General features: G+C 36.3%; 1 protein-coding gene across 12 annotated transcripts in view; it reads right to left on the reverse strand.

The window, feature by feature from the left end:
* The window catches only part of DTNB (dystrobrevin beta), a 398,765-nt gene that overhangs the window by 320,753 nt on the left and 52,620 nt on the right, over nt 1–25,392 (reverse strand). For all 12 annotated transcript variants that reach the window (XR_008915458.1, XM_056813141.1, XM_056813139.1 and 9 more), the window contains exons 2-3: nt 22,680–22,747; nt 6,815–6,895 (exon numbers count right to left, since the gene is read on the reverse strand). Coding sequence is in view for 11 of the 12 variants with exons in the window: in XM_056813141.1 (XP_056669119.1) it covers nt 6,815–6,895; nt 22,680–22,746 (148 nt within the window). In the remaining variant the exon portion in view is untranslated. The remainder of the gene's footprint in view (nt 1–6,814; nt 6,896–22,679; nt 22,748–25,392) is intronic.

Consider the following 25,392-nt stretch of genomic DNA (forward strand, 5'->3'; position numbering starts at 1 on the left):
ATTGCCCCAGAGCATTCCAGGGCATTCAGGCTTCCTCAACCCTTTGAAGTGTCTGGATATCTAAATCCAACTTCTATTGGTCTCTTCCCTAGTGCCACCCCCAGGAATCTTCCTACCATGGAATTTATTCCCTTCACTGCTGACTTAGCAACTCCGGGTCCCAGGGGGGCTTTAGCTCATATAGCCCCCTCCTCACTGCTAGCTTAAGGCACGTCCCACCGTCCAGCGCTGGCAGAAAGCAGTGCGCTCCTCCAGCAAAGAAGAAAATTTCCAAACTATGTAGCTACTCTCTTCTTCCTAGCCTGCGACCCATGGTTTAGGATAATTATCCTATTAAGCCCCACCTCTTCTGTTGCTGGTTCTGTTGCCTCATTAGCTCTGTCCTAGACAAGGTCCTCTTCAGCCAGTCAGTGGGCTGGCATTGATTAAGTTCTGTGTACCAAACACTGCACTAAGTCTTCAGGATAGAAAGAAAGGTAATAACACAAGGGCAGAGTGGATGAAAGGCCATATGAATAGAGAAGGTTTGATAATAAAAAGGGGGGGGGGGCGCTACTGAAGGAGGAGATCTAAGCTGAGGCTTGAAGGAAGCCAGACAAACAGGGATGAGGGAGCATCCACCAGGGACAAGGCAGACAAATGCAAGGAAGGTTATTATTGTTTGAAGAATTGCTGGACTAGAGAGTATGGGAAGGGTAATAAGTTCTAAAAAGGCTGAAAAGGCAGGACACAGCGGATTATAAAAAAGTTTAAAATGTTTTAAAAGGAGGAGTTTATAATTGATCTTAAAAGTAATAGGAAGCTACTGGACCTCTTTGAGCCAATGGCATAGTAAGTTCTATACTACAGAAAAATTGTGGCTGCTAAGTGGAAGGATTGAAGTAGGGAGAGACCTGAAACAAGTTGAGAGGCTCCTGCAATTATCCAAGTGGTGATAGTTGTATACATGGGGAGAAAACATAAACAACAGATGATACGGTAGAAAGGAGATTTAGCAATGGATCAGACATTCAGGGTGAGAATATGAGGGAAATGAGTTGTAAAAATGAGTCCAAGTAATAAGTTGAAGAAAATATTGAGTTTATGAGCATGGCTTTGATAGTGACAGATGTAAACCTCAAAATTTCTCAGACTTATGAATGTTAGGGGTTTCCCCCATTGGGGAATCTTCTACTTTAAAAAATTCCCTAGCAGATGGTGAGAACTCTACTTGAGTGTGGGGGCTCCTAGCTATGGGAGTGTCCCTGCTCCACCCTACTTAAGACTGCTTTAGGACAGAAAACTGCTTGCTAAACAACGAAAGTACTTTGATCCATGCTTATGGAAGAGACAGGAAATTCTTTGAGTTATGACTGTTTTTAGAATTGATACAATGGGATACTAAGTACCTATAAAGGTGGGGCAACTTGTAAACTACTTAAACCTAAAAGGGTGATAACTTATTCAGAGGTTTTTTCTTAATGAAATTTGTTGACACAGCAGCATTTTTTTCTGACTTACTAAAGAGATCAAAACTACTCAGCTGTGAATTCAAAATGGGCGGTCCTTTAGAAACATCTACAGTGATTGGTAGATGTAAGGACTTAGGGGAGGTGACAGAGGAAATTTTGCCATTAAAAATAAGAGCTTGGATTTCATTCAGGTTCTCGATTTCTGACTCTCATTCTGGAGGAGGAGCTCCTCTGAGGGGCTCTGTCCCTCTGGGGTAGGAGCTCTGGAGGCTCTTGAGAGAGGCCCTTTGAAACAATCTCTGGCTGGAAGACTCTTTGAGGAAGGACGCTGGCCTGGTGTCACTAGTATCCTTGTTTAGTCAGTCCTTGTGGTGAGGGTTAAAAAACTGACTGATTTCTCTTTTAAGACTCAGGTCTAGGCCATATTGGCTTAAGGCCCTTCATATTTATTCCTTTCTTACTCTCTCTCTCTCTCTTTCTTTGATTACTCATTGTATTGTTAATTAAAATCTCTATAAAACCCAACTGACTTGGGTATTTGAATAATTGGGAATATTTCCCTGGCGACCACCTTATATTTGATTTTAAAACCCAAGACACTGTAGTGAAACATATTTCTGCAGTCAAATTTACTCACCCTCTCTTATATCTATCACAATTTATATCTTCCACTATTTTAATCACTACAGTTTAAGACCTCAACCATTTTAAATCTCACACAGAGAAATTCAGACATAGGATAGATATGGAGAGAAATATACTGAGTTCAGCCTTAGACATGCTGAGCCTGAGATGCCTATAAGACATTCAGTTTGAGATGGCCAACAGGTAGGCAAAGGAAGATAAATGACTATAGCTCAGCAGAGACACAAAGACAACATATAGATCTGGCAATTAATGACATAAAAATGATAGTACAACTCAGCGAAACTAAAGAGGTCACCAAATAAAATAATAGAGAGATGGGAAGAGAATATAGGACAGAACCTTGGAGTGATATGTATGAAAAATCAGCAAAGAGAACAGAAAAAGCAGTCAAACTGACAGGAGAATAAGAAGAAAGCAAGGTCATGAAAGCCTAGAGAGGATAGAGAATTCAGGAGACAGTCATTAATAGTATCAAATGCTACCAAGAGGTCAAGGGGGGTTGGGACTGAGATGTCATTAGACTTGGCAATTAAGAGATTAATGATAACCCTAAAAAGAACAATTTCAGTTGAATGAAGTCAGATTGCAAAGGGTTTATAAGAGAGTGAGAGGAGAGGGAGTAAAAGCATTCTCAAGCCCAGGTCATACAACAACTCTGCCTGTCAGAACAGGCCAGGAAGACAGTCATAGTTTTGTCATAGTCTTCTATACTCTTGCCTCATGACACCAGTTAAAAACTCACCTACCCCATTTTCCCTGAAAACTTCTGACTTCTTTCCTGGAACATTGCTTCTATCTTGTTCAATAATCTTATCCACTCAAATAAGTGAAAGTAGAGAAAGCCAAAGCTCAAATACTTGGAACTTTTTCTCTAGCAGGAAGGTTGATTCACAATTGAAAAAAAAAAAGAAGAATAAGAAAGGAGGAGAAGGAAGACAAGGAAGAAGAGGTACAAGAGGAGGAGAAAGAGGAGAAGGAGAGTGAGGAGAAGAAGATGATTAATGATCACCTAAGGCTAGAAAACAAAAGTAACCCATATAGTGCCGGGTACAATAACTGTTCTTCATTGTTTCTTGGTCTATAGATGAATTATTAATCCTGCATACTTCATGATATATGCTTCTTGTAGAATATAAATTCCAAAAGGATAGGAATTATCTTTTTTCCCTTTGTATTCCAGTGTTCAGCAATCTGCCTTGCACATAGCAGCCACTATAAATGCTTATTGATTTGAATTGGAAATAACTGCTGCATGTTTAAGATGCTCTTTGGGAATCTGCTCTTTAAAAGATCTTGGCTCCTCCCTTCCTTCTAATAGGTAATATGCTATTGACTCCAACTTATGAATGAATCTAAAGCATGCTGAAAGAACCTAAAGCAGCTTTACTGACTTGCATGCATTAAAGGATACAACATGACATTAAAGCATAAAACTAACAGACCACAACAGAGGTCTACTCAATATCAACAATCAGCAGTCAACATTGTCCTTGTATAACACACACAAAAAAACAAAATAGGGCCTTTTCTGTATCTAAAAGAAACTCCTCATATTAAGCCAGAAAATACAGTTTTCTAATAGAATTCCAAAATATCCTATATTGAATGATTATAATTATGCATTGTTTTGTATTGCTAATGTTTTCTTCCAGCTTCATGCTACAAACTTTTCAACTGCCTACCCAAATATAGCCCTCCTTTCACATTCCAGATGAAATACATGCTTGTTGATTTAGAAAGTAGGGATAGAAGTGCCAGAATATTACATGAAGCCACTAAAAGTATAATGGAATAAATGTAGTCTTATAAAACAGTTATAGATTTTTTAAAAAGTTTTTATAAAGTCCCTCTTCTCAAATACTGAAAGACACATTTATTACATATGTGTCTCTATGTCCCATTCTTTCCAAATAACCTAACTAATGAAACATTCAGATAAACCAGCAGGTATTCTATACTCTTTTCTCTTCATTTATTATACTTTCTTGGCTACTCAAGAGAAAAAAAATGTCTCAAGGAAAAAATTTTATTACTACTATTAAAATTATTATTCATTATTCTAAATGACTATCATTAGGCAGAGGTATGGGCTGAACATGTTGAAAGACAAAAGAATTCTTGAAAAAGTACTACACCTTCTGTATTTATGTATGCCTTACTAACTATACCTGGTTCTGACCCACTGCTAAGGTGTTCCTCTTTCTGATTATTTTCATATGCTCAGTACATTTCTTAAATGTACCTTGCTATTTACATGTTGTACCAATACAATGTATGCTCCTTGAAAGTAGAGACTGTAGGCTTCAGGCTCTATTGTGGGTTTTTTTTCTGTCTTTTTTGTATTCCCAGGACTTAGCACAATGCCTAGAAATGGTAAGCACTCATTAAATTATTAGTGACTTATCAAATCAATTTTATTATCATAAAAACATGTATGTACATATATATCTATACACATATCTATACACATATGTATGTAAGTGTATTCTACTTCTATTTTTAAAAAATATTTCAATGGTCCTTTATTCATCATTAACATCACATTCCTAAGGTCAAAGTCTGACTTTCCATAAAGGCTAAACTCTCCTAAATAGGGTGGTTACCCTAGAAAAGAAGCCTCCCTGCTCCCCCACACCCACTAGGACATAAGAATATCTTATAGATTCTACAGTTGAGGCTGTAGGATAAGCCAAACCTATTCCCTTTATTTTTTTCCACTTTATTTCCCCCTCTCTAAACTAAACTAAAATCCCAAAGCTGGCAACAAAGAACACCTTATATCATACAAACTCCTATTATTATCAGCACCAATAATAATAATAATAATACTTATATAGCACTTTCAGGTTTGTTAAATGTTTTATAAATATAATCTCATTTAATCCTTCCAACAACCCTGGGAGGTAGGTACTATTATTATCCCCACTTTACAGATGAGGAAATTGAGGCAAACTGAGGTTAACTGATTTGGCCAGGGCCCATAGCTAATAAGTATTTGAGGCAAAATTCTAATTCAGGTCTTCCTGATACCAAGTCCAGAATTATATCTGCTATATTACCTATCTGCTACAGTTAAAATGATCAAGAAGCAAGAAAAATGGATAGGAATGCCATAGCCCAGATAGGAAAGATGAGGTTCATCTTGTATATAAGCCATGAAGGCCAAAGAGTTTCAAACACAATCTACAGTCTTCTTCATGGTCCTGAATCTTAGCCATTAGCATTTATACTGGCAGAGACCCTGCAAGCCTAAAAGAGTAACTCTCTGCCCAGTTAGAAAGGTATATACTAAAAGGAGCAAGTTCAGATATAAGTAGAAGTTTTGCTATTCAGATCTGAAGAGCAGGATGGGGTCTCACTTCCAGCTTCTAGACTCACATGAAGTCTGCAATAGAAAAACCAGGGCAGGAATCCAGAACAAAGGGAAAGAAGCATGAAGTTCTGTCACTCTGAACCAGCAGAGCTTTCCAGCTGGCTATCAATGGCTAAGTCCAGAAGCAATCTACTGGAACTCCAAATGGGAGAAGCTCATCATTTGCACCCAAATGCAGATCACAGGAACATGAAGAGTTTAGACCAAGCAGAGAGTGATCAGACTCTACCCCAGATCACAGATCACTTTGGAAGCAATAGGAAGGATAATAAATTCTCTTTAAATGCATTGAGTTTGAGATGCTTACAATACATCCAATTTGAAAGTTCCAAAAAGCAGTTTGTGGGGCAGGACTAGAGCTCAAGAAATGCTAGGGGTAGGTATCATCTGCAAAGAGATGATAGTAGAATCTATGGAAACTGATGAAATCATTAAGTAAGGTAGTATATAAGGAAAAGAAAAAAGGTCCCAAGAGAGAGTTTTGCATCCCCCAACACCAATTCTTTGCAGAGGTGGGGAATGAATGATACATATAATGTCAGAATTTTTTATGGGTTGGTTAATTTTGCTGAATTTTTTTCTTTTCTTTTCTTTTTCTCTTTGTTATAAGGTACATTTCCCTGTTAGGACAAGTTGGGAAATAAAAGGTGATAAGAAATGAAAATAATGGCAAAATGTATCAAAAAATTGTTGTTTTAAAAGCAAAGCAAATTTGTCAAACCCATTTCATTAAAAAAAAAACAGGAAAAATAAATCCCTCCTATTTAAAATGTGCTGATATGATAAAAAAAAACACACACACACAACAAAAACAAATAATGGTTGAGTGTCCATTATAGGATATGATCAATGACACATGTAAAACCCAGTAGAATTGCACATCAGCTATGGGAGGGGAGGGAAAGAACATGAATCTTGTAACCATGGGAAAATATTCTAAATTAACTAATTAAATACAATTTTAAAAAAAGACAAGACAAGACATACATGGATAAAAGATAAGGTATAATACAGTTAACATTGCTATATAAGTATATTAAATTTCCTTAACATTGTAATACTAGGGGGGCAGCTGGGTAGCACAGTGGATTGAGAACCAGTCCTAGAGACGGGAGGTCCTAGGTTCAAATCTGGCTTCAGCCACTTCCCAGCTGTGTGACCCTGGGCAAGTCACTTGACCCCCATTGCCTAGCCCTTACCACTCTTCTGCCTTGGAGCCAATACACAGTATTGACTCCAAGACGGAAGGTAAGGGTTTTTATAAAAAAAAAAAACATTGTAATACTAGGTATTAAAAAGAACTACACGTGATTTCAAAAGGTCAAAAAGTAGACTAACTTACAATTACATCTTTTTTGTACAAATCTTAGTTTGCAAGCTGTCCGGTACGTTGATAGCCTGATGACATCAAAATTCTGAGCACCTGGCAATCAAAAACAAAACATACATATTACATATATACATATATATATATATATATATATATACACATTTTTTAACACAATCCCATTCCAATGCTTCATGAGGTTATGCTGGGTTCTCAAACAGCATAGCAGAAAGTGGAAAAATCTAGCAGGTCTTACCAAGGCTTTGTGTACTGTAAAAATGGAGATTCCTTTAGTTGGAATTTTTACACTTAAGACTTTGATAGTTTATATTTTCAACCAGAAATTTTCTTTTTTTTATTTGGATTTTTCTGATGTCTTTTTAATTTCTCTTACCAATTGATTCATATACCTCATAACTCAGCCATGCATCCCTAAGTGATCCTATGTTTTTCAATCACCCTCTTCACAGGGAAATGTAAAAATATTATTTTAAATTGCAAATTTTAAATCCCTTTTAAGAAGAATTTTAGGTTAAGAAAGATGCTACCTCTCCGAATCCAGAAACTGAACTGTTTGGAGAAGACACCATGAAAATGCTCCAGACCACAAGCTGCACGAGAAGATCAAGAATGAACTTTGAGTATGATTGAACATTTATTTGTATGTATACTTTCATGCCAAAGGGGGCTGCCCCCTAACTGGCTTTTTGTCAATGCATCCAGCAATTATTGGTTTTGTTCTTTTTTCCTCTTATCCTCAAATTATTATAATCTGTAAGTTGATTATGTTTTCGTGATCCTTTGGGGGAAAATCTTTTTCCCAAACGAGGAAATGTAAAAATGGAGATTTGAACCCCGGACTTCGATTCCCAGAAGTCTTTGGCCACTTCCCGAAATGCCTTGTAACCTTGCCTGAATTCCCACCTGGGCCGAGAACAGAAATTGTATTTAGGCTGACTCTCCGCCTACTTTGGGTCTCTCTCTTCTTCCTGCTTCTGCTTCCTAGCACACACATCTCTGAAGATGTAGTATAAGTGAAATTAAATGGGCCTTTCGGCTCTCCTAGGCAAATGCTTTCTTATTTTGTATTTTCTTTACTTCTTAACCTTTAATAAACCTCTAAAAATATAATACTTTTAGCAGAGAAACTAATTTTAACTGCTACAGTACTCAACAAGAATTGAACGATAAGTCTGTGATCCAAGGATGATCTAGGAAGATGGAGGGTGCATCTATGGATTATATCAGTATTTGTGTGTGTATGTGACTGTATCGGTGTTTCTGTGTAACTTTAATCCAGAGTAGGAGAGCTACATTTCCAACAGTTTCCTAGACATTTCCATCTTAACCAAAATCTCCATACTCAATATGTAATTTTAACTCATGATCTTCTCCTCAACATCATATTTCTATTAAAGTAGAAACATGGTCTTCCCAGTCAGTCAGATTCATAACCTTGGGATCATCTTTGATGCTTCCTTCATGCATAAACTATCTAAGGACAGAGATTCTTTTATTTTTGATTTGTATCCCTAGTGCTTTATGTATAGTAGGTATACAATGTATTTGTTAAATTAAGTTATTTATACCCTATATATCCAATGTACTACAGTTGTAAAAATGGACTTGAATCCAGGACTTCAATCCCCAGAAGTCCTTGGCCCACTTCCCCAGAATGCTTTGTAATATCACTGAACTCTCACCTGGGCCGAGATCGAGAAGGGGTATTTAACCTGATTGGAAAGGCTTTTGCGGGTCTTTCCCGTTTCCGCTTACAAGCAGAGGCAGCTTTTTTCATAATGTAGGTGAGGGTGTCTAGGCCCTCCACGTGCTTTCTTATCCTGTATTTTCTTTAATCCTTAATCTTCAATAAATCTCTAAAAATATAATATTCCTTGCAGAGAGAAACTAATTTCTACCTGCCTCAGCTTCCCAAAAATTTTAATCTTTACAGTCCATGGTACTTCTTGCATCTACTCCCCTATCACTAGAACCATCAATCTCTCTCTCTTTTCTACTGTCATAACCTTCTAGCTGGTCACCAAAATAAGCTTTCTAATGTACAGATCTGAACATGTTACTCCTCTATTTTAAAAACCTATAATGGTTTTCTTTCTTAAAGGAAATACTTACCCTATAACTTAAGGCTCTCCAAAATCTGGTTCTAATCTGGTTCCCAGTTTTATTTCATATGAATATATATATATATATGTATATATATATATTTTTAAACCCTTACCTTACATCTTAGAATCAGTATTGTATATTGATTCCAAGACTAAAGAGTCGTAAGAGCAAGGCAATGGGGGTTAAGTGACTTGCCCAGGGTCACACAGATTGGAAGTGTCTGAGGCCAGATTTGAACCTAGGACCTCCCATCTCAAGGCCTGGCTATCAATCCACTGAGCTACCCAGCTGCCCCCACATATGAATATATTTTAAGCCTTCTCTTTGTTAATACTAACCCCTCTACTTATGTCTGAGTGCTCTTTCCAAAGATTACCCCACAGATCACCACTTCTCCATGAGGGAATGAACTATTTCCTTTTTTCTTGTTTTATTGTATGCTTGGTATGTTGTTTTCAGTCATTTTTCAATTGTGTCCTACTCTTTGTAATCCCATTTAGGATTTTCTTGGCAAAGATAATGGAGTAGTTTGCCATTTTCTTCTCCAATTCATTTTACAAATGAATAAACTGAAGTAAGGTTTAGTGACTTGCCCAGGGTGACAAAGCTAGTAAGTGTCTGAGACTAGATTTGAATTCAGGAAAGATGAGTGTTCCTGACTCCAGGACCAGCACTCCATACTGTACTACCTAGCTGTCCCAGCCTTATATGTAGAGTATGGCAATTAATGAAAATTTGTGGCTAAATTGAATTGCTCACACTACTTCAGCACAATGCCTTGTATGTACATAGTAGGTACTTAATACACGTTTGCTGATTGACTGATAATCTCTAAACCTAAAATGGCCTCTCTTCATTTGCTCAATTCTTACTCATCCTTTAGAACCCTATTCAAATACTACCAGAAACTATCCTTAGATCCTTTCAGAAGGACTTTTCCTTTGATCTCATAAAGAACATTGTTCCAAAAATCTCTAATGACCCTATGTAATGTTGCATATGTGTTTTTCCTCCTACCAGACCAGTGTCTTCTTTTAATATAGAAAGTACATCATGTATTAAAAGAAGAAATCCATTTTTATACAGAATTTACACTATTAACAAGAATCAAAACATTATTCAGCTCAGAACTGGTTTTTCCCCTTAAGTGCTTCCCTTGAAATCTCTATTCTCTGCCTGTATTTGAACAACACTAATTTATTTTATCCACATTTGTTAGTAAATTGGTATTGTCTCAAAGAGCATCAAAAATCAACATTTTTGTAATGTCTTAAATCAATGCAATTTGAAAAATCAAGCAAATTTCCCTGAGCAACAAATAATTCACAAATAGATAAATACCAATAATTTAAATATGTAGAATTACATTTTAATAAAAACACTTCCCTAAAACACAAATATCAAGATGGCATGGCATGATGTTAGAGTGCTGGGCTTGAAATCTAGCAGAACTAGGTTTATAGTCTATCAGTGGGCGGGGGGAGGGGGGAGACGGGCATAGCAATCTCAGCAGATCGTATTTAACTATAGAGATTATATAATCCGCACAGATATATAAAGTATTGAAATATGATCATGAGAACCAAAGAACATTGAAATATCATGTTAAAGTTCTTAAACCTGATTGGTTCTAGTTTGAAACTTTCCAAAGCAAAATAGTCTAATTCTTTAGACCATTAAAGTATGAGACTTAAACAGGGCACACTGAAAATACAGAAAAAAATCAAAGAAATGTTTTCCTAAAAAAAAATTTTATTTTATCCACTTTGTTCCACAACAGCTCCATTTTGGGTGATAGGCAAACTTCTCACAATTAAAGCCCATGTTTTTATAGGCATAATCAAATGTAAATCTGTGAAGAGCTAAGGACCAAAAGTTATCATTAACAAATCTATTTCTTCATATTTAAGGCAGTATTAAAATTTCTCTTAGTCCTCAGAGAAAATGGCTTTTATTTTTCTACAGCTATCTTATGATCTATATGAATAAATATAAATTAAAAAGCTTATTTTCTAGTATCTGTTTCAATTACTTGATAAATAAAGCAATCACCTTCCTGAAGTTTAGTTTACTTGGCCTCCTATGTTTCCTAATAGATTTGTCCCAGGAATCCTTGCTAATCCAGCTCATCTTTATTTGCAATGATTAATGAATGTTGCCTTTAGAAATTTTTGTATGGATAATAGAAACTGACATGTCATATCTCCTATGTTACAATGTCTAATTTAAATCTTAGAGAACGCAAAAGAAGCTTACATTTCCCAAACAAGGAATCTGCTCTGCTGAGCCCATAAAGGGTTAGGACAATCCTTTTTTTTCAATGGTGATTAACTTACTATCTAGTACGATTTACACTAACTTTTAGTCATTACCATTTTACTGTCTAAAAAAAAAAACTATAAAATCTACAAAGCATCTTGAATGAGTCAGGTGAATCTAACATATCATGAAGTAGGTACTCAATACTCACATACCTATCTTCAATAATACATTCTAAAATTTTTTTGTAGCAATACAACATTGTAGACAGTCAGTCTCAGTCACAGCAAAATCTGGGTTCAGGTCCTGCTTCTGGCATATACTGTCACTATAATTCAGAAAGTTATTTAACCTCTGTACTCCAGACAACTCTCTAGGACTATAAAATGCACAAACCTTCATAATAAGCCAAGTAATGGGATGTTTCTCAACAGAAATTCCCTACATTGATTAAAATCAAGTCAATAAGCACTTGTTAATCTTAGTATATGCCAGACAATGTATCAAGCACTAGAATTCACAAGTCAAATTGAAAGATAAATTTCTCTTTGAAAAAAATAAAAATTATACCTTTCATCCTTCAGTCTGATAAATCTATCTTCTCCTTTGTGAAAATTAGGAAAATATATGTCCATCTGCTATCCTATATTTTCAAAGATTACTGACCAATTTAATAATCATATCCACAACATTCATCCAAGTTGTTTTGGATGGAGTATGTCTGGGCCTATTGACTAACTCACTGAGAAGTGCCAAGCACTCTCCTACCATCTCCTCCCCTACACTGAATTTCAATTCTTGATTAATTATGTCCAAGGTATTGTGAAGATGGGATTAACTCCACCCTACTTATTCTTTAGATTTAGTATACACCCCCACTTAAGGATTAAGTGGGGAGGGGGGGTCCATGAAAGGTGTGCTAGCAAGTGACAAATCAGAAACAACTGACTTCCCCCAGAAGCAGTTCGAAGCCAAGTTTAAGCTGCCATTCGTACACATAAAGATGGACCACAGCCACAGGAAGTGATGCAAAGAACTGTCTTTAAATTTGGTGGTCACTTCCTGTGAGGGGTCTTCACCTTTGAACTTGGCCTTGGAAGAGCTCAGGCTTGAGACCTCAGGCTGCTTCTTTTTGGACTCACACATGAGTGGGTAGGTTAAAAGGGCTGACTCCCTTTCCTTGGCTTTTCTGGAGGCAGTAGCCTCTGGAGAGGCCCCTAGTCATGGAGGAGGCCTCATGGCTGGAAGCCTTGTTTAATTAGTACTCTGTGCCCCCCTTTGCTGGGGCCTCTGAAGCCCTGCCTGGCTCAGAGCAGGCCAGAGAAGCTTGCTCTCGCTCTCTCTCTCTTTCTCTTCTCTCTCTCTCCCCCCTTTCTTTCTATTTGTAAATAAAACTACCATAAAAGCCATTCTGACTTGAGTAATTCATTGGAATTTAATAATTAAATTCCTGGTGACCATACTCTTAAAATATTCAGTCCAACCATAATTTTTATCCCTTACAGTATAATTCCTAATCATTTTTTCTTATGAGAGAAAAGAGAAACTAAAAACAGTTAAAGGATTTCCTCCATCAAACATTATCATCCTCTTACCCTACTGGAGCAACAGTTCATTTCCTTCAGTGAACTTCTCTAAGCTTTAATATTCCCAACACACTTCTTAGATAACTATGCTGTTTTATATTCATCACAAGTTACTTACTCTTGTGTTCCATTTATTATAGAAATCCTTTTTAAAAATCTAAGCTGATTGATGACGTTCCTGGACATCAACAACTGTATCTCTAAACATCTCTACATTTTTATTTCCAAGGTAATCTCAGCAGAATGAAACACTCTAAAGGAGTCTACCAAATAAAAAAAACTCTTTGTCTGAGCCATATCTATTATCTGAGGACCAGCTACACTAGGTTAGAAGAATCTAATTGCCAGTTTGGTTATCCCTCAATGGAATGATTTTTGTTCATATTCTCAGAATTTTATTCTTGGAAGCATTTCCCCATTCCTCAATTGCCAAAATGCCCCCACAGAATTTTAGACCACAGGATCTAGCAATCAAAGGAAATCTTTAAGATCTCCTCTTCCCAAATCTTGGCTTCTAAATATGACATTTCCTGCCTTGTTTATAACAAACTCTAAGGCAGAATGTCAGATCACTTCTTCGCCAGCTTCCTGTCATTTCTACTTCAACAAGAAGTTCATACTTATTCAAAGTCACATCACCCATTCATACCTCAGAGTCTCCATTTTTTACTGCTATATGAAATGGCCTACATAATGTGAAATGTTTAATCTAATAAAAGCTACATTATAAACCTATATCAGTATAAAAAGTGGGACACTTAAATATCATAATGCTGCACATATCATTTATAAGTATAACCATGATATGAAATTTTATTTTTCTTTACCAGAAGAAAAAATTTCCTTAAAAATTTTTTTTTATTCGTTGGTATAAAAAACTCTGAGTGGAACACTCCTTCTACCAATACATAAGATAAGCACATGCTATATAACTAGAGGATCTTTGAGAGAGGTTTGAAGTGCTGTGGGGTTAAATACTTGACCAGGGTCACACTGCTTGGATGTTAGAAACAGAACTTGAACCCAGATCTTTCTACTTCTAAGGACAGTTCTCGATCCACTACAATTCATTGCCTTTGTTCGTATAAGAAGGACCTGAACCAAAATCTTGGGCAAGAAAGAGATTTGATGATCTGGCCTCAGACACTTCCCAGCTATGTGACCCTGGGCAAGTCACTTGACCCCCATTGCCTAGCCCATACCACTCTTCTGCCTTGGAGCCAATACATAGTATTGACTCCAAGACGGAAGGTAAGGGTTTTTAAAAAATAATAAATAAATAAATAAATGAATGAATGAATGAATGAATGAATAAACAAATAAATAAATAAACAAATAAATAAACAAAATAAATAAATAGATTTGATGCTACTTCTTTTTTTAAACCTTTACCTTACTATTTTTTAATTACCTTACATCTTAGAATCAGTATTGTATATTGATTCCAAGACTAAAGAGTCATAAGAGCAAGGCAATGGGGGTTAAGTGACTTGCCCAGGATCACAAAGCTATGAAGTGTCTGAGGTCAAATTTGAACCCAGGACCTCTCATCTCTAGGCCTAGCTCTCAATCCACTGAGCCACCCAGCTACCCCCAGATTTGATGCTTCTTAACAATGATATTCACCCATCTTAATAGATTTTGAGTTGGACTCATTCAACAAACATATACTAAACACCTTCTAATTGCCAAGAACAATGCTGAAGACTTTAAATCATCTATTCCAAACCTTTCATTTTATGAGAAACCAGGGGCACAAAGATGTCAAGTGACATTGTGGAATCACAGAATTTGAGAATGGGAAGGGATCCATCTGTTCAATCTATGTTGAAAAAAAGAATCCTCACTCAATATACCAGAATAACAGTCAAATACCCTTTACTTGGCTTACTCTCAAATGAAATCACTACCTCCTAAGGCAGCCCATTCCACTTGCCCAAGATGAAATAGGTAGTAGTAAATGACAGGACGTGGATCTAAATCCAGGAATCTTGACTCCAAATGGAACATTCTTTCCACTGCACTACAATATCTAGTGTATTAGCAAGGGGGACTTTAAAGAAGAGGAACCAATATTCAGCTATTTGGGGATTGAGTACAACGTAACACTTCATTCCTTCCTTCCTCCCCTTTCCCCAAGCTGAGCTGTTTACCAGTGGAGTCAGTTTGACTAGACTAAAGAATAAGTCAGATTATCTCTCACCCTCCTTCTTGAAATGATGGGTTTTGAAGTTCCCCTCCTAACATATGGACTCTGATTCAGGTTCTATTATAAATCAAGATGTCTAGTTTATTTGGATATAAAGTTGTTGAAAAGGTAATGAAAGGACAGGGGGAAGAGGAAATCCTTAAGGTATCTTCCCTATATAGCTTTTGAGAGTTTGACTAGGGAATCTTCTTCAGAAATAAGCTCTGTGTTCCCCTAAGGGAACAAGAGAGTCTTTATCCCAAAGATTGCCACCAGTTGAGAAATTAGATCTTCTTCTGTTCAAGTAAAGAGGTTTGAGAGATTTGGTATCTTCACAGCCAAGTAGTTCTCCCTCCCAGCTCCCAAAGAACCCAAGACAAGAAGTTTGGTCTTTTCTTCAAGCTGCTTTTGAGCCTGGCTGGAATTCTATCCCATCCCCACAGGTCTTATGGGGTTCAATTTGCTCATCATCTGAGGCATTTCTTCAAAATTCAATTTTTCTTTTCTCTGGTCATTCCCTTGTACACACTAGTTAATGTGATAATTAATTGATAAGCATTTATTAAGCATTTACTAAGTACCAGATATTATACTCAGCAGTGAGTATAAAAAGAAAAGGGGGGGAAATCCCTTTCTATAAGCAGCTAACACTATACCTAACCCTAGTGATTTAAAAATTATTATTGTTATTACATCATAATATTACATTAATTTTGATTGTTCAGTCATTTCAGTCATGGTCAACCCTTCCTGACCACCTTTTGGGGTTTTCCTAGCAAAGATACTGGGGTGGTTTGCCATTTCCTTCTCCGTCATTTAAAGGAACTGAAATATACAAGGTTAAATAGCTTGCCCAGGGTTACACACTTATCAAGTGTCTGAGATCAGATTTAAACTCAGGAAGTCTTCCTGACTTCAATTCTGGCACTCTATACACTGTACCACCTAGCTCAAAGATGGGGAACCTTTTAGAAATGGGGTGCCAGGCCCTGCTCTGACCCCATCCCCACCCCACCCCTGACCAAGTGCCCCACTCTGCCTTATCCCACACAGGGGAGGAAGGAAACACTCCCTTTGGGTTGCTGGGCTGAGGGGCGGGTGAATTGTCCTCAGTGAGTGTAGAGAGGGGCCAGAACGCTCTCTCCCCTCCAGCTCTGCTGTCTGTCAGCTGCCCACCTTACTCCTTGTGTGCTCCCACTGGGCTGCTGGGCAGAGGGGTGGGGATGTGAAAAAATGTCATCAGGTGTGGTAGAAAGGGGGAGGGGAGCAGCTCCATTGAAGTCCCTCTGCCTTTCTAGTAACCAACTCTGGCATGTGCCCACAGAGAGAGCTCTGTGTGCAATCTCTGGCACCTGTGGCATAGGTTCACCATCACTGACTTAGCTGTCCATTATTATTAACATTTATATAGAGTTTACTATGTGCCAGGGACTATATAAGTGCTTTACAATTATTATCTCATTGAATTCTCACAATTATGGAAAGTGGGTGTTATTATAATCCCTAATTACCAGATGAGGAAACTGAGGCAAACAGGGGTTAAATGACTTGCCTGGAGTCACATGGCTAGGAAGTCTATTCATGTCTTTCTGGCTCTTTATTTCTCTATAATATTTTCACCCCATTAATCATTTCTTTTCTCCTGGAATGTATGACATTTTCTCATACCTGGTTCTCCTTTTACCAGTGTGGCCACTCCTCCTCAGTCTCCTTTGAAGGATCACCTATGTCCCTCCACCTAAGGATGTATCTTAAGGACTGTCGTAAGCCTATTGTCTCTATTTTCTCTTTTGTTGCTTTGATTAATTCCCATCAGTTTACTTTTCATTTCTACTCAGACAACTTTTACATCTATATATCCAACTCTAAATCTCAAGTCCCATGGCACTAATTGCTTATGGGACATTTCTAAAAGACCCAAAGCCATCTTAAATTCAATTCAGAATACATCTTTCCCTCAAATTCACCCTTATCTCTTCCAAACTTCCTAATTAGTGTCAAAAGTACCAATATTCTTCTAGGTACCCAGATTCAGAACCCTGAAGCCTCCCTCAACTCTTCATTTTCCTTCATCCAAAATATCCAATTAGATGTCAAGCTTTTTTGTTTTGTTTTGTCTTAATTTTTAACATTTTTTTAATTTTTGAGTTCCAAATTCTTTCCATCCCACCAACCCCACCCCAACCTATTAAGAAAGCAAGCAATATATCAATTATATATGTGAAGTCATGCAAAATATATTTCTGTATCAGCCATGTCCCCCCCAAAAAAAGAAGAAAAAGAAAAAGGAGGAAAGTGAAAAAACTATGTGTCAATCTGCATTCAGGGTACATTAGTGCTCTCTCTGGAAGTGGATAGCATTGTTTATCATGGGTCCTTTTGGAACTGTTTTAGACTATTGTCTTGATGAGAGTACCAAGTCTTTCATAATTGATCATCATATAAGATCACTGTTCCTGAGCAAAACATTCACCTTTTCCCCCTCACTTTGCTTCAGTTCATAGAAGTCTATCAAGGTTTTTCTGAAACTATCCTGCTCATCATTTCTTAAAGCACAATAGTATTCCTTTACAATCTTATACTGCAACTTATTCAGCTATTCTCCAATTTCATTTTATTAGTTTAAGGATAAGTAAAGTGGCTAGCTTGAAAAAAGAATTGGAGTTTGAAGCAGAGCTGAGAGAGTGTGTTAATTTCAACTGCTGACAGTTATAACCGTTTTTCTATGTCAATTACTCTCTCTGGCCATTAGCAGAAACACACTCTCAGAGACTCTCTCTCAGGGCTTGAGGAGGTAACATCTTTGCCTCTCTCTCTGTCTGAGGGAAAGATCTGAAGGAGCTCAGTGTTTTCCTTTCCCAACTATGGAAACACTATTGACTATTGTGGTTTTTATAAATTGTTTAACTCTGAGAAGACCAAAGAAAAACCTGGTCTTTGGTTTAGACTCTGAGTCTATTCAGACTCAGAGTCCTAACTTGATTCTTATTGAGATGCAACCAGCTAGCCTTTGCTATTTTATAATTTGAAGGTGAAGTTAAGATTTATATGGATAATAGTGATAGTTTTATTTAGATAGTATAAACTTGGGTTAGTCAGATCAGAGAGGATTTAGTATAGCCTGTGAAACACAGGAGAAGCGGTTCCTTGTGGAACCTGGGAGTTTATTTGGGTAACTTTAGAATCCCTTAGAAGTAGAAATCCTTTATTTATCCTCATATATTTCAATAAACATTTTATGTTCATAATAAGAGTCTCTTTAGCATCCTTGCGCCTGGCCCTGAAGGGAAGTTCACATTTGAGCTTCACTTCATCACTGAGGATACTTTTGATTACCTCTATCAAAAGTATCCAAACAGTATGAACCTGATTGGCAAGTTAAACATTTTTGAAAAGTTTTGAACCTATTTTGGAATAGTTTTTCCATCTAAATATTTTATTTTATAGCTCAAAATTTTATTTTTATACCCCTCAATTTCCAATTCTTTGCCACCACAAAAAAAGATCTACTAGAAATATTTTGTACAAATAGACCCTCTCCCTTTTTCTTTGATCTCCTTGGGAGAAAGACCTAGTAGTGGAATTCCTGGATCAGAGGGTAGGCATAATTTTAGAGTCCTGTGGGTATAGTTCCAAATTGTTCTTCAGAACCATTGAACTAGTTCATGACTCTACCAAGTGTATTAGTCTAGCTATTTTTCCACATACCTTACAACATTTTTAATTTTCATTTTCTGTTATATTAGCCAATCTGTAAAGTGAGAGGTGGTATCTCAGAGTTGTTTTAATTTGCTTTTTCTTAATCAATAGTGATTTAGAACATTTTTCATGTGACTATTGACATTTTTTTATTTCTTCTGAGAACTGCCTTTTCATATCCCTTAATTGGAGAGTCAGATTTGTATAAATTTGACTCTACTTTAAATATTTGAGAAATGAGGCCTTTATTAGAGGAGTTTGCTATGAATATTTTCTTCCAGTTTCCTGTTTTCCTTCTGATTTTAGTTACATTGATTTTGTTTCTTCAAAAGTTTTGAAATTTTATATTTCTTATATGATCATGAATTCTTCCCTTTTCCATAGATCTGGCATGTGCCTTATTTACTTACAATACCACCCTTTATGTCTAAATCACTTATACTTTTGAACTTCAATATATGGTATTGAGATTTTATTAGTCTATGCCTAGTTTCTGCCAAAATGCTTTCTAGTTTTCCCAATTTTTGTCAAATGGTGAGTTTTTACCTTGAATCTTGCTATTTATCAAACACTTGATTATTATAATCATTTACTACTGTATTTGTATACCTAATCTATTTCACTGATCTACCACTCCATTTGTTAGCCAGTACCAGACTGCTTTGATAATTATTGCTTTGTAATATAGTTTGAAATATGGTACTGCTAGGCTGCCTTCCTCTGCATTTTTAAAATTAATTTTCTTGATACTCTTGATCTTTTGATCTTCCAGATTTGTTTATTATTTTATTACTATTTTTCTAATTCTATAAAATAATTCTTGGTATGACATATAAGAAGTAAATTAATCTCAGTAAAATTGTCATTTTTGTCACATTGATTCAGGCTACTTTTAAGCTATTAATACTGCTCCAATTGTGTAGATGACTTTATTTGTGCGAAAAATGTGCTCATAAAATCCCTGGGTTTGTCTTGGCAGGTAGACTCCCAAGTACTTTAATGCTGTCTGCAGTTACTTTAAATAGATTTCTTTCTATCTCTTCCATTTGTTGATCAAAAATACTGATTATTTATGTAGGTTTATTTCACATCCTGCAACTTTGCTAAAGCTGTTGATTGCTTCAACTAGTTTTTCAGATGATTCTCTAGGGTTCTCTAAGTCTAACATATTATCTATAAAGAGTAATCATTTTGTTTCCCATTACTATTCTTATTCTGTCGTTTTTCATTTCATTGCTATAGCTAGCATTTCTAGTACAATACTGAATAACAATGATAATGAACATCTCAATTCACCCTTCATCTTACTGAGAAAACTTCAAATTTATCCCCATTAGAAGTAATGCTTACTCTTGATTTTAGAAATGATACTATGTATCATTTTAATAAAGGATCCACTGATTTTTGTGTGTGTGTTTTTTAACAGGAATGGGTATTGTATTTTGGCAAAAGCTATTTTTGCATCTGCTGATAGATGATTTTTGTTGTTTTTGTTATCTATATAGTTGATTATGCTTATAGTTTTCCTAATATTGAATCAGGCTTGTACTTATATATATCCCATGTATAAATCCCACATATTCATAATATATATTGATATAATCTCCCTACTAGTATTTTATTTAAAATTTTTGCATAAGTACTTATTAGGGAAATTGGTCCATAGTTTTCCTCCTCTATTTTAGTTCTCTCTGGTTTAGATGTCAATACCATATTAATTGGGGACAACTAGGTGGCTCAGTAAATTGAGAGCCAGGAAGTCTTGGGTGCAGATCAGACTTCACACTTCCTACTATGTGACCTTGGGCAAACCACTTAATCTTCAGTGACCAGTCCTTACAACTCTTCTGCCTTGGAACCAATACACAATAGGGATTCAAAAATGGAAGGAAAGAGTTTAAATATATATTTATGTCATAGAAGTAATTTGGTATTACTTCTTCTTTGCCTATTTTTTCAAATGGTTTATATAATTCTAAAACTGTTCCATAAATGTTTGGTAGAATTCACTTATAAATCCATTTGCTCCTGGGGATAGAGCTCTTATGGCTTTCCCAATTTTGCTTTCCAAGATAAAGATATTTAAGTACTCTATTTCCTCTTCTGTTAATCTGAGTTATTTGCATTTTTATAAATATTCATTGATTTCACTTAGATTGTCAATTTTACAGGCATCTAACTCCTAATAATTGCTTTAATTGTGTCTTCATTGATGGTGATCCTTTTCATTTTTGATTTGGTAATTTGGTTTTGTTCTTTTTCCTTTAATTTAATTAACCAAGTATTTATCCATTTTCTTTCATATAACTAGCTCCAGGTCCTAGTTTTAATAGTTTTATCATTTACTTTCAATTTTGTTAATTTCTCCTTTTATTTTAAGGATTTCTATTTTGGTGTTTAATTGGGGATTTTTCATTTTTTCTTTTTCTAGTTTTTTTAGTTGCATGACCAAGTCATTGTTCTGATCTTTTTATCTTTTATTGATATATGTTTTTAGAGTTATAAGTTTTCCCCTAAATACTGCACTGGTGCTATAAGAAATGGAGAACAGGATGATTTTGGAAAAACCTAGGAAGACTTACATGAACTGATGCAAAGTGAAATGAGCATAACAAAGAACACTGTATCTAGTAACAGAACTTTTTTGATGAACTCTTAATTACCTAGTTATTCTCAGCAATACTATGATCCAAAATAATCTCAGAAACTTGTATGAAAAATACCATCTGCTTCCAGATAAAGAACTGATCAGAACCTGAATGCAGGCCAAAAGATATTATATTTCACTACCACCTCCTCCTCCCCACACTGCTTTTTCATTGAGATCTCTTCCAAAAAATGACTAATATGTAAATCTACATCAGATTACCTGCCATCTTAAGGAGGGAGGAGGGTTGAGAGGAAGAGAAAGAATTTGGAACTCAAATTTTTAAAAAAACTGAACATTAAAATTTAGTTTTACATGTAATTTTTTGGAAAATTATAAAATATTATTTTTAAAAGGATGGTTCTTTGGGAGTGGGGGAGAAGATATAAGGAATTCAGGTAACTTCAAAACAAAGTTATCAATAAAAATTTATTTTCAAAAAAGCAGCTCAGCTTATACATTCCTTCTACAGGAGAACTTTCCTACTCCCTCAAGCTACTAGTAGCCCTAGTTAAAATTAACTAAAAGTTTACCTTGCATATATTTTGTATTTATTTATATGTATATGTTTTGTACATATTGTTTCTCTCACTCTATAGAATGTAAGCCCATTGAGAACAAAGACTATTGAATTTCTGTCTTCGTATTCCAAGTAACATTTGGTAGTGCATGAAGCAAAGTTGATAATTAATAAATAACTTGTTGTTTCATTGATTGTTTGATATTAAACACTTTCCATAAATATTCTTGTTGTAAAAAAAAAGAAATGAAAAAAGAAAAGAAAATCTATTGTTCTAAAGCCAAAAGAAACATGAATTAAAAGAAATTCAATGTGTATTCTTAGCATTCATAAAAACACTTTTGAAAGAAGTGTAATAATTAAAATTAATAATATTTCTTCTACCCAGAGATATATATTTTATAAAGTTTTTTTAGGAAGGGTAGACAATCATTCCTAAGTAACCTGACTGCATGCTGCCTAGCCTGCACGTATCTTCCTCATTCCCACTCACCTCCTACACTGTCCCTTCTCCTCATGCTTCTCCCATGGTCTTCTCTTCAGTCTCCCCCGGTCTTCTTGTCCATCTCCCCTCATCTGCCCCAAACCTTAACTGATATTGGTGTACAGAATGTACACCGCCTCAACCCTGGCACAACTGTGGTATGTCAAGAATGTTTGATAGACAGGTAAAGTTACTCAGGAAGGGGGAGGGGTGGGTTCCTTGACACAGAAGTCATATTTCATTCTGATGTTTCTATTTCTAAAAAATTTAATTTTAAACTTTTGGCTAATTAAAGTCAGTAACATTTGAAAAAAAAATGAATATAATACCCACAAAAACAAATTGGAACACAAAAGAACTGGGAACTCACGCATTTCCATAAACAGCTGCCTCTTCTCTGCCATGGTCTTCCTCTTATTCCCACTTTCCTCAATCATCCTAGATACAGAGAGAAAAAATACTACATAACTTAGCAATTCAAGTAAATGTTTATGATACTATTACCATCAAGTTTGGAGATATCCATGCATACATTAAAACTGATTTAGTTAAAATAATATTTTGGAAAAAAAACATCCATCATCTTACCATCATCATCATTATACCATTTAAGAACTTTCATATATAGCACCTTGCTACCATACATAAAAGTTCTGTTCTGCTAATGACCCACGGTTCTCAACCTAATATACACTCTAGCAAGTTCTACCTAAGTCATAAAGACTGATATGTTCCCAGATATCTACTGCGTCTGTGTAATAAGGAAACAGCCCATTGAACACAGAGAGATTGATCACCAGAAGTCTGACCACCAGGAGATAAATTTCTTGCCCATAGAGATGCCTGAACCAAATAAAAATTTTAAAAGAACCATCAATGTTATTGGACCCCTTATTTGAAAACTGCCTGTTCCTTTCCTTTCATTTTTTACCATTATAAGAACAAGAGAAAAGGGGATAGAAGATGCTACAAAATATTTTTATATATATTTACAAATATTCACTTAGACTTGATATATTCTAATTGTGACATATTTGACCAATGACCAATGAGTCTGAAATCTACTAGAGAAAAGGAACTACAAACATTCGAAAATTCTCATTATAGATGAAACAAGAAGACAAAGCTACAGTTAAGCAGAAAGATGACTCTCAGATTCTCTTCAGTAAAGTAAAATCAATGAGTTGGAAGAATTGTTCCATCCTGCACCTAAAAGCAATCAGAGAGTATTTGGGAGGCGGAATCAAGATGGCGGCCTAGAAAGAACAGAAGTTCAGACCTCTGAATACCCTTCCTTACCAATCACAAACTGAATGCCCCAAGGGGGCTGAAAATCAAACCTAACAACAAGATAGAGCCAAGGAACCCTCCTGCTGGACTCAATTCAAAAGGTATGTCCCCCCCAAAAGCCAGAATCCGAGAACACTCGGGATAAAGGGGAAGGCAGAAGGAAGGTCCCAAGACCCCTCCCCACACACACCAAGAGTGCTGAGCCTCCAGCAGCAGCGGGAACCTCTGGGCGAGCAAAGGTGCTGGTCTGGAGGGTGTACCTTGCGGACAGGGCTGTGCCAAGCTCAGAGCATCGAACATAGATGGCAGGGAAGGAGCTGGAGAGGGAGCATAGAGCTGGCAGCCTGGCCAGAGCTGTGGAGATCCTCCATATTTGCTCCAGCCTTCCAGGACATTTTGGCCTCAGCATACCCAGCCCAACCCAGCTAAACTTAATCCCATCAAAAGTCTTCAGAACTCAGGGAAGCCCAGGCTCCATACCCTTCCCTCATTGACTACTGGACTTTAATCCAATCAAGAGCCTCCAGAGGACAGGGAAGCTCAAACCCCAACACCCTCCCCCCACAGATTGCCCTGAAAGATCTTCTGTCAAAGCTCCAAGAAGGGAGACTGAAAGAAACTGCCAAAACCAAAAAAATGAGAGGAGCAAGAGCACAAATACGGGGAGAAAAAAAGGGGTGAATATGAGCAAAACAGAAAAAGAAGAAAGAAATTACAATAGACAGCTTCTATACAACAAACGGAACACAGGGAGAGGGATATGAAAGAGATAAATCAGAAATCCCAGAGAATTGGATACAGACTTTGGAAGAACTCAAAATGAAATTCAAAACACAATTAAGAGAGGCTGAAGACAATTGGGAAAAGAACTTAAAAACTATGATAAGTCATCTGGAAACAGAGGCACTTGAACTAAAATGAGAAAATAGTGTCTTGAAAGCCAAAATCAACCAGCTGGAAAATGAGGCAAAGGGGATGAAGGATGAGGTAAAGAAGATGAAAGATGAGGCAAAGGAGATGAAAGATGAGGTAAAGAGGATGAAAGATGACCTCCATAGAAAATCAGACCAGAAAGAGAAGGATGACCAAAAAGCCAAGGATGAAATCCAGTCTTTAAGAACCAGAATAGAACAATTAGAATTAAGTGACCTCACGAGGGAGCAGGACACTATAAAACAAAATCTAAAGAATGAAAATTTTGAGGAAAATATGAAACATCTCATTCACAAAACAGAGGATTTAGAAAATCGTTCAAGGAGAGATAATTTAAGAATCATTGCTCTACCAGAAGACCATGTCAAAAGAAAAAGTCTGGATACAATACTACAGGAAATTATTCAAGAAAACTGCCCGGATATTCTAGAACAAGAGGAAAAAGTGGATACTGAAAGAATCCACAGATCACCTCCTGTACTTAATCCCCAACTGACAACACCCAGGAATGTTATAGCCAAACTCAAGAACTATCAGACCAAATAAAAGAAATTACAAACTGCCAAGAAGAAGTCATTCAGATACCATGGAACCACAGTGAGGATAACACAGGATCTGGCTGCATCCACAGTGAAGGACGAAAAGGCATGGAATATGATAATCCAGAAAGCAAGGGAACTAGGTCTACAACCAAGAATGAACTACCCAGCAAAACTGACTACATTCTTACAGGGGAAAGTATGTCATTCAACAAAATAGAAGAATTCCAAGAATTTGTATAGGAAAGACCAGACCTGAACAGAAAATTTGATGCCCAAGCACAGAACTCAAGAGAATCATCAAAAGATAATTTTTTAAAG

The sequence above is a fragment of the Monodelphis domestica genome, chromosome 1, assembly GCF_027887165.1.
Source record: "Monodelphis domestica isolate mMonDom1 chromosome 1, mMonDom1.pri, whole genome shotgun sequence".
In the NCBI taxonomy this organism is placed as follows: Eukaryota; Metazoa; Chordata; class Mammalia; order Didelphimorphia; family Didelphidae; genus Monodelphis; species Monodelphis domestica.